The sequence below is a fragment of the Erythrolamprus reginae genome, chromosome 1 (genome assembly GCF_031021105.1).
Source record: "Erythrolamprus reginae isolate rEryReg1 chromosome 1, rEryReg1.hap1, whole genome shotgun sequence".
Taxonomy (NCBI): Eukaryota; Metazoa; Chordata; class Lepidosauria; order Squamata; family Dipsadidae; genus Erythrolamprus; species Erythrolamprus reginae.
In genome coordinates, this window is record NC_091950.1 from 426,131,290 (window position 1) to 426,146,729 (window position 15,440).

Genomic DNA, 15,440 nt, shown 5'->3' on the forward strand with positions numbered 1-15,440 from the left:
AAAGCCATGTAGGGCTTTAAAGGTCATGACCAACACTTTGAATTGTGACTGGAAACCGATCAGCAGCCAATGCAAGCCACGGAGTGTTGAAGAAACGTGGGCGAATCTTGGAAGCCCCACGATGGCTCTCTTGTTGATTGATTGATTGATTGATTGATTGATTAGATTTGTAGGCCGCCCCTCTCTGCAGACTCAGGTAGGAGTGACCACCCAGGTTTTGTGGTTCCCGGTGTTTTCTTTTCTGTGGGAAATGGGTCCAATTAGCTCTCTGAGTGTTTACGGTCGAAGACCCCTGGGGTAGGAGATCCTATACCAGGGTTGTCCAACCTTGGAACTTTAAGACTTGTGGACTTCAACTCTCGGAATTTCCCAGTCAGCTATGTTACGCTGGCTGGGGAATTCTGGGAGTTGAAGTCCACAAAAGGTTCCCCAGGCTAGATACCTGGACAAATGGCTGTTCCATCTCAGTGGTAGAGAGACAGGTGTAAGGCCAGCAGCACCCCTCCAATTTTTCTTGGCCACCATTTTCATCTAAGCCCATCAGTGAACTCACCATTTCTGTTCTCTTTGTTGTTGTTGTTGTTGTTGTTGTTGTTGTTGTTGTTGTTGCTGTTGCTTTCTCTTGCCAACTTTGCCTCGTTTCCAGCCTCTCTCGTCCACTGATGGCAGCAGATGGCAAGAAGCAGTCGGGCATCAAGGAGAAAGCGGAACTCGTCCCAAAGGTCATTTTTCAAAACAGCAACTGGACTTGTCGGGGGTTTTTCCTTTCATTTTTAAAAATTCCTTCTCTGCATCTGTTTTTACGCAAAAGGAAGAAACGGCTCAACCTATCAAAGCAGCAGCGAGAAGAATGGAACAGGTCTGAATCAAAATAGGCAAGGAATTAGTAGGAAAGGATCTGTCACCTTTGGATGAGGACAAATCACCGACTCCAGACGGTTTGCATCTCCGGGTTCTGAAGGAGCCGCTGAATTAATCTTCAAAGCTCCTGTAACACAAGGGAATTACCCCAGGGCTGGGAAGGAGCTGATGCCACCATCTAGAAAGTGGGGGGAGGGGAGAGGATCCGAGAAATTATATAGGGCAATCAGATTGACATGGGAAAATCCTGGAAGAAAATGATCAGATGGAGGACTTGTGAGCCCTTAGAAATAAGCAAGGCAATTACTAAAAACCAGCACAGGTTGTTAAAAACATCACGTCAGACAAATGTTGTTTTATTCTTTGATAAAGTGACTAAATTAGGCGACCAGTGAAATGCTGTGGACATAATTTACTTGGACTTCAGTAAGGCATTCAACAAAATAGACCATAACCTACTTTTTGGTAAGATATATGTCCAATACATAAATAAATAAAAATATTTTAGTTTTCATAGTTTGTCCTGTACTACTGAATCAAAGGCTTTACAAAAGTCTATGTAAATTGAATATATTGATTTGCCTTGATTGAGTTGTGAAGTCCATATGTTTTTCCAGTGTAGGAGTTGCAGGTTAGTGGATATTTTTTTTCTGAAACCAAATTGTTAGAAAGTAGGTTGTCAGTTTCTAGGTGAAGGGTGATGGATTGATTTATGATTGATTCCATGACTTTGCAGGTGATGCAACATAAAGAGATCACTCTGTAATTTTCAACGTTACTTGGATCTCCTTTTTTGAAGATAGGGATGACTGTAGCTAGTGACCATAAATTGGATAAGAGGCTAGTCCTGAAGGATTTTTCAAAAATTATGCTTAGAGGTTCTGCTATAGTTGTGGAGAGTTTTTTAAAAGAAATATACATAGACCATCAGGTCCAACGGATAGAGATGCTTATCTTTTGTAAAATCGATTGGAGATGGATCGTTCCAATTGTTTGCGGGGTGACTAGGAAATATTGGCTATGAGCCTTTGCTGTTTACAAAGACGGAGCCTTGAAGCTTGTGGCTTTAACAGCTTCATCCTTATATTGTTTACCACTTAGTCCTTTGAGGGGTGGGATGGATCTCCAGTCTTTGAGTTTGCTGTTTAACAAAGTTGACTGATTGATGTAATAATTGATACTTTCGGTCTTTAATTGGTGGCATAGATTTTTTTAGCAGCTTTTGAAGTTAGCAACGTAGCCCGTTTTGTTTTTCTGCCAAAGGGATCTCTTTGGATGGGAGTTTTCTTATTTTTATGGGTAATTTGTTTTTCTTAGTTTTGGTGATAATTAGTGGCACATATAATTTAATGACTCCCTGCATTTCTAGCAGGAGTAGTCTTCACAGTATTACAGTCAGAGAATAATGTTTGCCAATCAAGAGATGAGTGGTCAGCATTTATTTATTTATTTTATTTTATTTATTTATTAGATTTGTATGCCGCCCCTCTCCGAAGACTTGGGGCGGCTAACAACAATAAAGAAGACAATGTAACAAATCTAATATTAAAAAATAATCTAAAAAACCCCAATTTAAGAGACCAATCAAACATACAAGCATACCATGTATAAATTCTATAAGCCTAGGGGGAAGGGAAAACATTTCAATTCCCCCATGCCTGATGACAGAGGTGGGTTTTAAGGAGCTTGCGAAAGGCAAGGAGGGTGGGGGGCAACTCTGATATCTGGGGGAAGCTGGTTCCAGAGGGTTGGGGCTGCCACAGAGAAGGCTCTTCTCCTGGGTCCCGCCAAATGACATTGTTTAGTCGATGGGACCCGGAGAAGGCCAACTCTGTGGGACCTAACCGGTCGCTGGGATTTGTCTGTGACATCATAGTTGTTTTATTTATTTATTGCATTTATATGCTGCTCACTGCAAACGGACTCTGAGAGGCTATGTATGAGTGTATGACTGTTTTAATTAAAATTGTAATTGGTTATACTTTTATTGCGGTTGTTTTTGCAAGGAGGCAAAAGTCAATCATGCTATGGTCACTGCTGGAAAAGGCCTCTATTGTTTGTTTGCCCATAAACTGAGTGTCAACTGTTGCAGTGGAGACAATGGCTGAGTCTAGTATGGGTGGGTCGGAGGAGCCTGCTCTTTAATACCATCAATCATCTCCCTGTTTGCAAAGAATAACAGAGTTGGGAGGGACCTTGGAGGTCTTCTAGTCCAACCCCCTTTTAGGCAGGAGATCCTATTCCATTTCAAACAAATGCTTGTCCAGTCTTTTCTTTAAAACTTCCAATGTTGCAGAATTTACAACTTCTGGAAAGAAAAGGTTCCACTGGTTCATTGTCTTCACTGTCTGGAAATTCCGTCTTCATTCCAGGTGGTGTCTCACCTTGATTAGTTTCCTTCCATTGCTTTGTGTCCTGCCTTGGGGGCTTTGGAGAAGAGGTGGGGCTTTTCTCTCTTCCTGTGGCAGCCCCTGAGATGCTGGAACATTGCTATCATGGCCTGTTTTTCCCAAATGCCCTCACTCTGCTAAACAAATAATTCCCCCAACACTGTCAAACTATTTACTAAGTCTGCACTACTATTACTACTAGTTTTTTCATCATTCCTATCCCCCATCTCCTCCCACTTAGGACTGTAACTTGTTGCTTGTATCCTTAAATTTTTTATTAATGTTGTTTCCTAATTGCTCATTTGACCCCTATGATAGTCATTGAGCCATTGATCGAACACTTGTAAGAGATCATATTAAGACTTACAAAGTGGCGCTCAAGGCGGCAAGATGCGCGTATCATGCCGCCTTGATTGCATCAACGGAATCCCTCCCGGCCGCTCTGTTTAGGGTGACCCACTCCCTTCTTAATCAGGGGGGAGTTGGGGAGCCCTTGCAGAGTAGTGCTGAGGAGTTTAATAAGTTTTTTGATGATAAAATCGCTCAGATTCGGACGGACCTCACTCCAATTGGACAGCAGTGTCGACTGACAACAAGTCAGTCGAGGTGACTGGGGCCTGTCCTTGTCCATCTGTATAGGAGGAGTTGGACCTGGTGACACCTGATGAAGTGGACAAGGCCATTGGAGCTGTGAGTTCCGCCTCCTGTTTGCTGGATCTGTGTCCCTCTTGGCTGGTTTCAGCCATCAGGGAGGTGACACGGAGCTGGGTCCAGGAGATTGTCAATGCCTCCTTGGGGAGGGGGTCCTTCCCAGCTCCCTACAAGGAAGCACTCGTGCGCCCCCTCCTCAAGAAGCCTTCCCTGGACCCAGCCATTCTCAACAACTATTGTCCAGTCTTCAAACTTCCCTTTATGGGGAAGGTTGTCGAGAAGATGGTGGCGCTCCAGCTCCAACGGTCCTTGGATGAAGCCGATTATCTAGGCTCTCAACAGTCAGGATTCAGGCCCAGCTACAGCACGGAAACTGCTTTGGCTGCACTGATGGATGATCTCTGGCGGGCCCGGGACAGGGGCTTGTCCTCTGTCCTGGTGCTCCTTGTCCTCTCAGCAGCTTTCAATACCATTGACCATGGTATCCTTCTGCACCGGCTGGAGGGGTTGGGAGTGGGAGGCACTGTTCTTCAGTGGTTCTCCTCCTACCTCTCTGGTCAGTCACAGTCGATGTTAGTGGGCTGTCAAAGGTCGACCTCAAGGTTTCTCCCTTGTGGGGTGCCTCAGGGGTCGGTCCTCTCCCCCCTGCTATTTAATATCTACATGAAACCGCTGGGTGAGATCATCTAAGGGCATGGGGTGAGGTATCATCAGTACGCTGATGACACGCAGTTGTACATGTCCACCCCATGTCAGTCAGCAAAGCAGTGGAAGTGATGTGCTGGTGCCTGGAGGCTGTTGAGGTCTGGATGGGTGTCAACAGACTCAAGCTCAACCCAGACAAGATGGAGTGGCTGTGGGTTTTGCCTCCCAAGGACAATTCCATCTGTCCGTCCATTACCCTGGGGGGGAATTATCAACCCCCTCAGAGAGGGTCCGCAACTTGGGCGTCCTCCTCGATCCACAGCTCACATTAGAGAAACTTCTTTCGGCTGTGGCGAGGGGGGCATTCGCCCAGGTTCGCCTGGTGCACCAGCTGCGGCCCTATTTGGACTGGGAGTCACTGCTCACAGTCACTCATGCCGTCATCACCTCGAGGCTCGACTACTGTAATGCTCTCTACATGGGGCTACCTTTGAAAAGTGTTCGGAAACTTCATATCGTGCAGAATGCAGCTGCGAGAGCAATCATGGGCTTCCCTAAGTATGCCCATGTTACACCAACACTCCGCAGTCTGCATTGGTTGCCGATCAGTTTCCAGTCACAATTCAAAGTGTTGGTTATGACTTATAAAGCCCTTCATGGCATCAGACTAGAATACCTCCAGGACCGCCTTCTGACGCACAAATCCCAGCAACTGGTTAGGTCTCACAGAGTTGGCCTTCTCCGGGTCCTGTCGACTAAACAATGTTGTCTGGCGGGACCCAGGGGAAGAGCCTTCTCTGTGGTGGCCCCGACCCTCTGGAACCAGCTCCCTCCAGAGATCAGAACCGCCCCCACCCTTCTTGCCTTTCATAAGTTATTGAAGACCCATTTATTCCGCCAAGCATGAGGAGATTAATTCTTCTGACTTTAGCATCTGAGAGTGGTGTGGTTGTGTAGAATTGTTTTTTAGTAGTAATGGTTTTTTAATTTAGTTTTTTTAATATTGGATTTGTATTGTATTGTATTATTATTGCTGTTGTGAGCCACCCCAAGTCCTCGGAGAGGGGCATCATACAAATCTAATAATAATAATAATAATAATAATAATAATTATTATTATTATTATTATTATTATTATTATTATTATGTGTTGTACCTGATTATTCTTGACAAATGGATCTTTTCTTTTATGTACACTGAAAGCATCTGCACCAAAGACAAATTTTTTGGTGTCCAATCACACTTGGCCAATAGAGAATTCTATTCTATTCTATTCTATTCTATTCTATGCTATCCTATTCTATTCCTCTGCCCAAATCTTCTTTTTGTAAAACTGGATATTCCAAATCCCTGCAGTCTCCATGTGTTTTAGCTTCCAGCCCCCTAAAATCCTCTTTCTTGCCCTTCCCTGGACTCTTTCCAGAGTCTCAATATCTTTTTTAATATCGCAGAGGCCAAAATTGGATGCAGCATTGCGGGTGTGGCGTTGCCTTATAAAGTGACAATAACTCTTCATGTCCTCTTGCTTCCACCTGTCTTTCAATGCAGCCTTGGATTGCGTTGGCCTTTTTGGCAGCCGCGTCACACATCTGGCTCCTATTTAAGGGATTGTCCACTCCAGGATCAAATCCAATGTAGCAAATGCCCACTACAGATTCTTGAAATAGGAAATAGTTACTAAGGTCAGTCAATACATTTTCTGACATCTGTTTCTGTCAGAATTAATATTCCAGCAGATCCAGGCGGGGGGGGCGGGCGGTGCTTGAATTCTCGCACCAGACGAAGCCGCTCCAATACAGCTTCCTCTGCCTCTGGCCATTTCCTGGACAAGCCCCTCACCTTTGGACCCCTTCCGGTCTTCTCCCAGCCCCAAGGCTTTCCCAGGCCAGAGGGTGTCTGCAGAGGGAAGTTTCTTCCCAACAGAAAAGACTGTCCGTCCGTCCCCCCACCCATCTCAAATTCGTCCCAAATTGTCTGGCCAAAAGTCTGCAGAGACTCTTGGCTCATGGCCCCTCCTTGAATGGGGTGGGAGCAGGAAGGGATTTCCGGGGTGGGTGGGTTGCAGACTACAGGAAGCAGGAGCCCCATTCCGTTGCTCTGGGTAGCTCACAATTCCATCTGTCCGTCCATTACCCTGGGGGGGGGGAGAATTACTGACCCCCTCAGAGAGGGTCCGCAACTTGGGCGTCCTCCTCGATCCACAGCTCACATTAGAGAACCATCTTTCAGCTGTGGCGAGGGGGGCGTTTGCCCAGGTTCGCCTGGTGCACCAGTTGCGACCCTATCTGGACCAGGACTCATTGCTCACAGTCACTCATGCCTTCATCACCTCGAGGTTCGACTACTGTAACACTCTCTACATGGGGCTACCTTTGAAAAGTGTTTGGAAACTTCAGATCGTGCAGAATGCAGCTGCGAGAGCAGTCATGGGCCTACCTAGGTATGCCCATGTTTCACCAACACTCCGCAGTCTGCATTGGTTGCCGATCAACTTCCGGTCACAATTCAAAGTGTTGGTTATGACCTTTAAAGCCCTTCATGGCACTGGACCAGAATATCTCCGAGACCGCCTGCTGCCGCACGAATCCCAGTGACCGATTAGGTCCCACAGAGTGGGCCTTCTCCGGGTCCCGTCAACTAAACAATGTCGGTTGGCGGGCCCCAGGGGAAGAGCCTTCTCTGTGGCAGCCCCGACCCTCTGGAACCAACTCCCCCCGGAGATTAGAACTGCCCCTACTCTCCTTGCCTTTCGTAAGCTCCTTAAGACCCACCTGTGTCATCAGGCATGGGGGAACTGAGACATCTCCCCCGGGCATATACAATTTATGAATGGTATGTGTGTATGTATGTGTGTTTAGAAAATGGGGTTTTTAAAATGTTTTTAGTAGAAATTTAGATTTGTTATAAATTGTTTTTCACTTTGTTGTGAGCCACCCCGAGTCTGCGGAGAGGGGCGGCATACAAATCTAAATAAATAAATAAATAAATAAATTTTGTCTATAACATATTTCAATCCTTTACTGAAGCAATTTAAACACCAGACTATTATCTTTAAATATATACATACAAGTGTGTAATAAGTTTTAAGCAGTTGTTGGTCGAATTTTTCTTTTTTCCAACCAGCGCTAAAAGGGGTCCCAGCATTTATAAAACACAGATTCTTCATCATTTCTAAGTTCCAGAGTTAATTTAATCATTTCTGCACAATTTCTAATTTTTTCTATTATTAATCCATCTTGAGGTATATCTTCATTTTTCCACCATTGCGCAAATGCTAATTTGGCCGCTGTAGTAATATGGATAACTAGATAAATATGATTTCCCCCCCCCCCCCAGTTTCTGTCTTAAAATACCTAAAAGGAGGCATTCTGGTGTTTTATCTAGTTTAAGAGTAAGGATTTCAATTGAACTTTATAAAGTCTTACCAGACGAAGCAATGGAGATCCTTCTAGAAGTCTACAGTTAAAAGCTTAAGGGCCTCTTCAATCCCTAGCAATACCACGTAGACTTATCTGCCACTTCGCAAAGCTTCACGGGGTCAGCCTCTTTCGCCCCCAACAATCTGGGCCCTCCTTTGACCCACCCGGGAAGGGCGGGAGTCGACCTTGAGCCTGGTGAGGATCGAACTGCTGGCAGTGGGCAGAGACAGCCTGCAGTACTGCATCCTGACCTGTGGATCTTCACAGCTCTTATAACTCAACAAAACAGTAAAACCCATTAAAACAGTGAAAACATCAAGAGGTCTAATATCCTTGTTTGTTGCATGTATGCTAAACAAATAATAATCAGATGGACAAAAGGACCGTGTGTCTGGAGCTGGGAGGGCGAACCCACGGCCTGGGGGCCACGGGGGGGGAGGCGGAGCCACATCGGAGGGGGAAGGGGGTGGCCGGGCCCACCTCCTCCAGGCACAGCAGGTCCTCTGGGAAGGTCAGAAGGGAAGGTCCGGTGGTGGGGCCCTTTGTCGCCACCCATCAGCTCCGGAGGATGCAGCGAGGTCGGCGTGCATGCGCAGGGAGGGGGGGGGGCGCAGGGAGGGTTGTGCGTGCATGCATGGGGGGAGGGCATTGCATTTGTGGGTGGGGGCACCCATGTCCGCACTATTGCAGGCAGTCGCACGAGACAAACATGATCCGCCATTCGTGCATGGCCCAGAAGGTCGGTGTGGTCATAGCTGCCCTGGTGCGACCCCCACCCACCTCCTCCTCTTTTTGCCTTATGGGACACTCCGCACCCCCCTTCCCAAATGCATTTGACTCAACAGTAGGATGGGCAGCGTGACAATTTAACCCCCCCCCTTTCTCCAAGCAAATGACCTTCTTTCGTTGTGGCCTTGGGGGCCTCCAGGCAGGAGGTTCTCGGGCCTCTTCATCTTTGAAACTCCTAGTACTGGAGCTGCCACCACTGCTGGGCGCAGCTGAAGTTCCCCGGGCGGGTGGTCCTGACTGGTCTAGGTAGCTTCTCCTGAGTTCCAGCCTGCTTCTCTCCTGGGGGAGTCTTCCACCTGCAGCTTCTTGTGCCGCCTTCAGGGGCCTTGGAGAGTTGGGGGACCCCCCCCATCTTTCTTCCTGGCAGCCTCTCCAGGGCCGGAGGGCAGCTCCCCCCTTGTGTTGGGAAAGACGGGGCCCCCGGGAGCCGCTTTCTGGAGGGGATCAGCGCAGGGAGACCTTGGCACCCCCCCCCTGGTTCAACTCCAGCCGGCAGCCGCAGCAGGAGGAGTCGAGCACTTTGAAGGGACCCAAATGCAGCTGTGGGACAGAAAGGGGGGAGCGGAGTCCAAAGGCACATTTGTGGAGGGTCTTCTGGCATCCATTGTCTTCGGAGAGGGGCAGCATACAAATCTAATATATTATTATTATTATTATTATTATTATTATTATTATTATTATTATTATTATCCAGATTAAATCCCAGGATTCCATCAGTTTCCCCCGGGTTCTGCCCCCCACTCTGCCTGACCCCTGCAGGGATGCAGCCCAACCTGGTTGGGGGGGTGGCACTTTTGGGGGGCAGATTGTCCTGCCTCCTTTGGGTCTAAGAGGGGGCACTCATGATGTTGCCAGGTGCTGCAGGAAGAGGGTTGTGGGGGGAGCAGCCCCCAGCCCCTCTATACTGACCCAGGGGGCATCTAAGGTCAAGGGTCTCCAAACCTGGGAACTTTAAGACTTGTGGGACTTCAACTCCCAGAATTCCTCAGCCAGCCATGCTTCTGCCAAGAAGCCATCTTGGATGATGAATTCTGGGAGTTGAAGTCCAAAAACCTAAAGAGCCCTCCATTTTGGACCATCAAGGCAGAGCCCCCTTTCTCCTTGGGCCAAGAAAACGGAGGGCCCTGGTGAAGACCCACCCCCTTTAGCTGCCTGGGGGCTCTCTTCCTTCTCCAGCCCAAGACCAGAGACCCTCTGGGCCTGTCTGTGTTCCTGGAGGTCTTCCGGACCCCCCCCCCCCCATCTGAAGTGAAGAGCAACAAAGGCCCATCTCGCTCTGGGGAGGGGAGGAATCAAATTCAGCTCATCAGCCATAGAAGAAGCCGCCCCCCCCCAGTGTTCCCTCTAATTTTTTTGGGGGGTGAAGGCATGCAGCCCTCCTTCAGTGGGTCGCCCTCGGGGAAGGCACTGCATGCCATGACTGCCACATCAGAATGAAGCGACAGAGAGAAAGTTTTTGGGAGGACGACGACCTTTAATGCATCAAGACTTCTCCTTTTTATAGTATATCACAGTTCTGACATGTGGTACAGAATAACCAATTCGCAAACGTCACATACATATAAAGCAAACTTCTCTAGTGGCTTTCCTATAGATAATTAACGGAAGTTACAAACTTTGCCCCTTTCCTGGAATGTGTTTTTACCGGTGATTATCAAAGGAATGTGTAAGGCATACATTTCTTTATCATGATTCTGCAGGATGCTTGCTCAGCCTGGACTTTGGTGCCTGTCTTTCCATAGAGGAAGAATAAAGGTCTTATTCAGCACATAATTTGGACCTAGAATATCACTCTCCAGTAATATTTTATTTCCTAATTCCAGTGCTTATAAACCTATGATTACAACAGGGGGGTGGGCGGAAAAGTATAGTGTCTGAGCGGCAGTCCCTTCGGGACTGGGCGGCACAGAAATAATAAATAAATAAATAAACAAATAAACAAACAAACAAACAAATAAAAAACCCACCCTGTTTTGCCTCAGAGAATTTCAAAATAAAATACTGTACTGTGTGTCTATAACAGTGAGCTCATAATAGGGCAACTCTGTCAATATCAAAATGCCACTTAAATAGTTGAGCTAGTTTCAAACTAGATTTTGATTTTCTTTCTCTCTTCCTTACTCTCATTCTTTTTCTTTCTCTTTTCCTTCCTCTCTTTTTTCTATCTGTTTCTCTCTCTTCCTCTCTCTCTCCTACCCTCTCACTCTTTCCCTCTCGGCTTCTGGGCAGGTTTGGAAAACTCTGAGTTGATGATGATTTTTAAGTGAGCGATTGCTCACTGCTCAGCTTAGAGGGAACTATGCCCCCCCCTTTTGCCTCCTTCCACCTGAGTTTATTTATTTATTTATTTATTATTTAGATTTGTATGCCGCCCCCTCCGCGGACTCGGGGCGGCTCACAAGCAGGCATAAACAAATCGTAACAAATCCAAATAAATTTAAATATTTAAAAAGTTTAAAAAGAACCCCAATATACTAACAAGCACACACACAAACATACCATACATAAATTGTACATGAGTTCTGTTGAGGGCCAGGCAGAATGCCGAGTGCTTGAAGGAAGCCCTAACCCTAACTCCCCCCCCCCCGGAGAAGACGCCCCCAGCCCACCTCCAGGGCGGCAGTGCCGGGGGCCAGGGGCTGCTTCTCTCTCTGGACGCAGCTCTTCCCAGGAAGAGAAGGCCGAGCGGAGCAGCCTGACTTGGGCCCCCCCCCCCCCGCTCCTTGAGTTGCAGCTGCAGAACCGCTGGGAGAGACCAGCTGGGGAGTTGCGGGGGTCTCGGGGGACAGCCGGGCAAGGGAGGGGAAAAGCCTCGGGCCCAGCGCCGCCTAGGCTGGAGGAGCCAGCGAGCCGTGACTCTGTTTGCAAGAATTGCATTCTGCCCATGCTCCGGAAACTCTCTCCCCCGCCGTGGACCGCGCTTAAAATCGAAGCCGTTTCCCGATAATCGGGGGGCCGAGTGGGCAGGACGGAGCGGCGGGGGAAGCAAAGCCGATTTGCCGCCCCCGCCGCCTTTTTCTGCGGGCCCTTCCTTCCCTGCCCCCTCCCGGCAGTTCTGCCGCAGGGAAAGGCGGATTCCGGGGGGCTCGGAGCCAGGATCGGGCTGGGGGGCGGCCGGGGGGGCGGCGGCAGCGACGCTCTGCAGACTCCTGGCGCAGCCGCCTCCACCCGCGGTTGCCATGGCGACAGTGCGGATGCTTTTCCAGGGCAGCGAGTGAGGTCGGGGGGGGGGGAGGGCAGCCTCCAACGCAAACAAGCTGTCGTGGGGGGGGGGGGTAGAAGAGGACGAGACCGAGCGCGCCTCCCAAGCCCCCCTCTAAGCGGGCGCGCAGGGGACTCGCTGCCGGCCCCCCACCCTCCGCGGCTCCAGGACTCTGGTGCGAACGTCCTTTCCCCGCCTCCCCCCCCCCAGAGCAGAGCCAATTCTTCCGCGCTTCTCAAGGGCGCCGCAGCCCGAGAGAAGCAGCCGAGCGGGGGCCCTGCGGCTCTCCTGCGCCTCCCTCGGGGGCTCCGTCCCAGCCAAGACCGGCCCCCTCCCCCGGCAGAGTCCGAGCCCAGCCGCTGAAACGCCGTTCCAGAACCGCCCCGTTATTGTAGGGGGGTGGGGGTTATTAGGGGAAAACAGCCCCAGGCACGCAAAGTCTTCGAAGGATAGGAGAAGGGCCTCCCGCTGATGCCCCTGGTCCCCCCCCCCCCGGAGCCGTATCCGGCACAGGTCCAAGCGGGGGGGGGCACCGCAGCGCCGGCTCGCCATTCATTGCGGCAGAAGGGGGGGGGAGGCGGGAAACACAGTCGGTCTCTCCGCTTCCCTTCTCCCGCGGGGGGGGGGGGGGAGGGTCGCAGGCCGGTCGGCCGCGGGGCTTGGCAGGAGGGCCTGGCAGGCTGGGCAGCAGTCCTTCGCGCCCTGGACGCCTGCAGGAGCCTGACAGGTAGGACCGGCCCGGCAAAGGTCACTCGGGGCGGAAGGGGCCTCCGAGGCCATCTAGTCCCACCCGCCGGAGTCCCTAAACCCTGGAAGCCCCGCAGGAAGTCCGGCAGCTTCCCCCACCCTCCCTGTTTCTGCCGGCGCTGGACGGAGGATCAGTTTGACCCCGCCGGAGGCAGGAGCTGCGCGGAGGGATGGGGAGGGGGCGGAGAAGGGAGGGCTCGGCTGTCGGTTCCGGTGCGTTTGCGTAACTGCCGACCGCGGCTCAGCCCTCTCCTATTGAATCTAATTAGCCATGAAGCGCTGGGGGCTGTTGGGGGGAAGGGGAACGAGGCAGGCGGGGGGAGCGGGGCGGACTGACGCCTCAGCCCCATTTTCTTCCTCCGGCGCTCCGCAGAACGAGCGAGGGCAGAGGGGGAAGGAGCTCCTGCCACCGCCCCCACCGCCCCAAAGACGCGCTGTGACCTGAGGCGCGGGACGGCAGCCGCTGGGACTCCCGGGGCCATCTAACCCGACCCGCTGCTCGGAGGGGGGGAGCCGAAGCGAGCCTGGTGCCGCCTGCCCGGATCGCTCCCCACCCCGCGCGCTCGCTTTTCTCTGCGGAAGAATGGACCCTCCAGCCGCCCACACTCCGCTCCTGCCGAAGAGCGTTCGCATCCCCGCAGGGAGAGACCCCGCCGCACTGCAATGCGGGGACTTCGTGCTGCTTGGCGGCCCCAGAGTTCGCTCGCAGGCGTGGCGGGTGGATGGTTGTCCGGCCGGGAGGCGGCCCCCAGGCCTAGAAGGCGCTCGGCCGAAACTTGCGCGGCCAGGCGCGTCCCTGCAGGCTGCAGATGGGGGGAGGGCCGCCCGGGCCTTGGGAAATTTCCGAAGAGGGTGAACAGTGCAGCGGTTGCCGAAAACAGCTGATTGGCAGCCCCAGAAGCAAGGGGGGGGGACGGTCGCCGCTTCGGCCAATGGCAGAAGCACAAATCGGTTGGTTCCGTTTCGACTTAACGTTGCTGTGTAAACGGGCCAATTCTGAACCGGCCTAAAGAAACAGAGCTGAACCCGGGCCCCGGGATTGCACGGGGACTCTTAACACGGGGGAGGGGGGATTCCTGAAGCGAGGCCTGTCGAGGGGGGGGCTCCAGCCCCGCTTCATTTCCCTTGTACGTTTTTCTGTTTTCAGACCGAGTCGCAATAAAACATCGCTGATAAATAAATAGAGTTGTGGCCTGTTACTGAACGCCGAGTTTTAGCTAAGCTGCCCAGAAATCTCTCGGCTGGTATCAATGCAAATCTCGCAAACGCCAGACAGCCTCACCTGTTTAAGGGGGGGGGGGGCAGGAGGGGGCAGGAAAAGCGAGGAGGGGGCTGAGGCTGCCCACCGAGTGAGGCGGACTCCGCTGGGAGGCCGCGCGGGACCCGGAGCAGAAGTGCAGGGCGCAGGGGGCTGAGGTGCTCGGCTCTGCAGAGGGTGGGGCGGTGGGCCAGAAGCAGGCAGGCACGCGACCCCTGGACCTCTTGGGCGCAGTATGCCTGGACCCCAGAGGAGTGGCGCCAGGGCGGGGTATCCTGCCAGTCCAAAGCCACACAGCCTGCTTGCCGGTCTTGGCGAATTCCAGCCCCTTGGAGGAAGGCCCTGGCTGGGAGGCTTTGGCTGAGGCCCGGAAAAATGAAGGCCCCCGCCCCCGAGGATGCCCTCCCCAGAGCCCACTCGTGCCCGGTTCCCTGCCTCCTGGTTGGAAGCCCTTTGGCCTGTGACGGTGATGGGGGCCGCAGGTGGCACGGGCGAAGCCGTATCTGCTGGCACACAAGCAGGGGGGGGGCTACTGCTCGGAGGGGGGTGGGGGACGCGGTGGGGTAGCGAAAATGGAGCTCCAGCCCAGAGCACCCAATTTGCACTGAAACAAGTTGAAAGACAATGCATTAAGCCCCGCCCACAGGGTGGTGGTGAAAATGTTAGTGGCCCTTCACTGCACAGCAGCCACTGCCCTCGCTCAGCTCCAACGCCCATATGCAGGCCGGCCACTTGATTTCCGGCTCACCCGGAGGCTCTGGGGGGCCGTCTTTGACTTAGGGAGGGCCTGGGGGGGAGAATGGGGGGGAGCCTCTGGAGCCCGGGGAGGGCAAAGAACGGGCCCACCAGGCCCACCAGAAGTTGAGAGAGGGGCCATTGCTGTTCTTGAGGGGGTCTCCAGGGGGAGGGGATGCCGTTTTCACCCTCCCCAGGCGTTGAATTAGGGGTGTGCGCACTCGCGCATGCGTGATAGCATGCAGGCATGCACTCTTGGTACCAGTGGGGAGAAAGGTTCGCCCCCACTGGCCTATGAGGTTGTTGGGGAAGCCCAGCGGGGGCTTTTTACGGGTGGCCATGTGATCTCCCTGCCTTTGGCCAGGAGCGTCTCCATCCCCTCTGGAGACCCGTTCTGCGGTCAGCGAAGCCGCCGGCCCTCGCGTCTGGATCACCTGGTCAAGGATGCGGATCATACACCCCTCGGTCACCTGCAGGGCTGGAGGGGCTCTAATGCCACCGGGCGGGGACTCGCCCGTCCCCTTGTGACTGGCCGGCTGCCTCTCCGCGGGCCTCCGGGCGGCTCGCTGGGTCCCAGCAGGAGGCCCTTCGTTTGGGCCAGAGGGGAGCGCCCGAGGTGACCGTGGCCGCGCTGGGAAGGAGGCAGGGGATCCGGGGGCGATTTTACCCGGTGCTTCCGAGGAGGGCATGGCTGCTGTCTCCCCAAATAGAGGGGGCTCCCCGGACTCCCCCTCCCCCCTCTT

General features: G+C 52.4%; 1 protein-coding gene across 1 annotated transcript in view; it reads left to right on the top strand.

The window, feature by feature from the left end:
• Positions 1-1,373, top strand: part of LOC139156246 (uncharacterized) — a 25,423-nt gene extending 24,050 nt beyond the window's left edge. Inside the window, exon 5 of the mRNA XM_070731606.1 lies at positions 647-1,373. Within this exon, the coding sequence (XP_070587707.1) occupies positions 647-663 (17 nt within the window). The 3' untranslated portion in view covers positions 664-1,373. The remainder of the gene's footprint in view (positions 1-646) is intronic.
• The last annotated feature ends 14,067 nt before the right edge of the window (positions 1,374-15,440 follow it).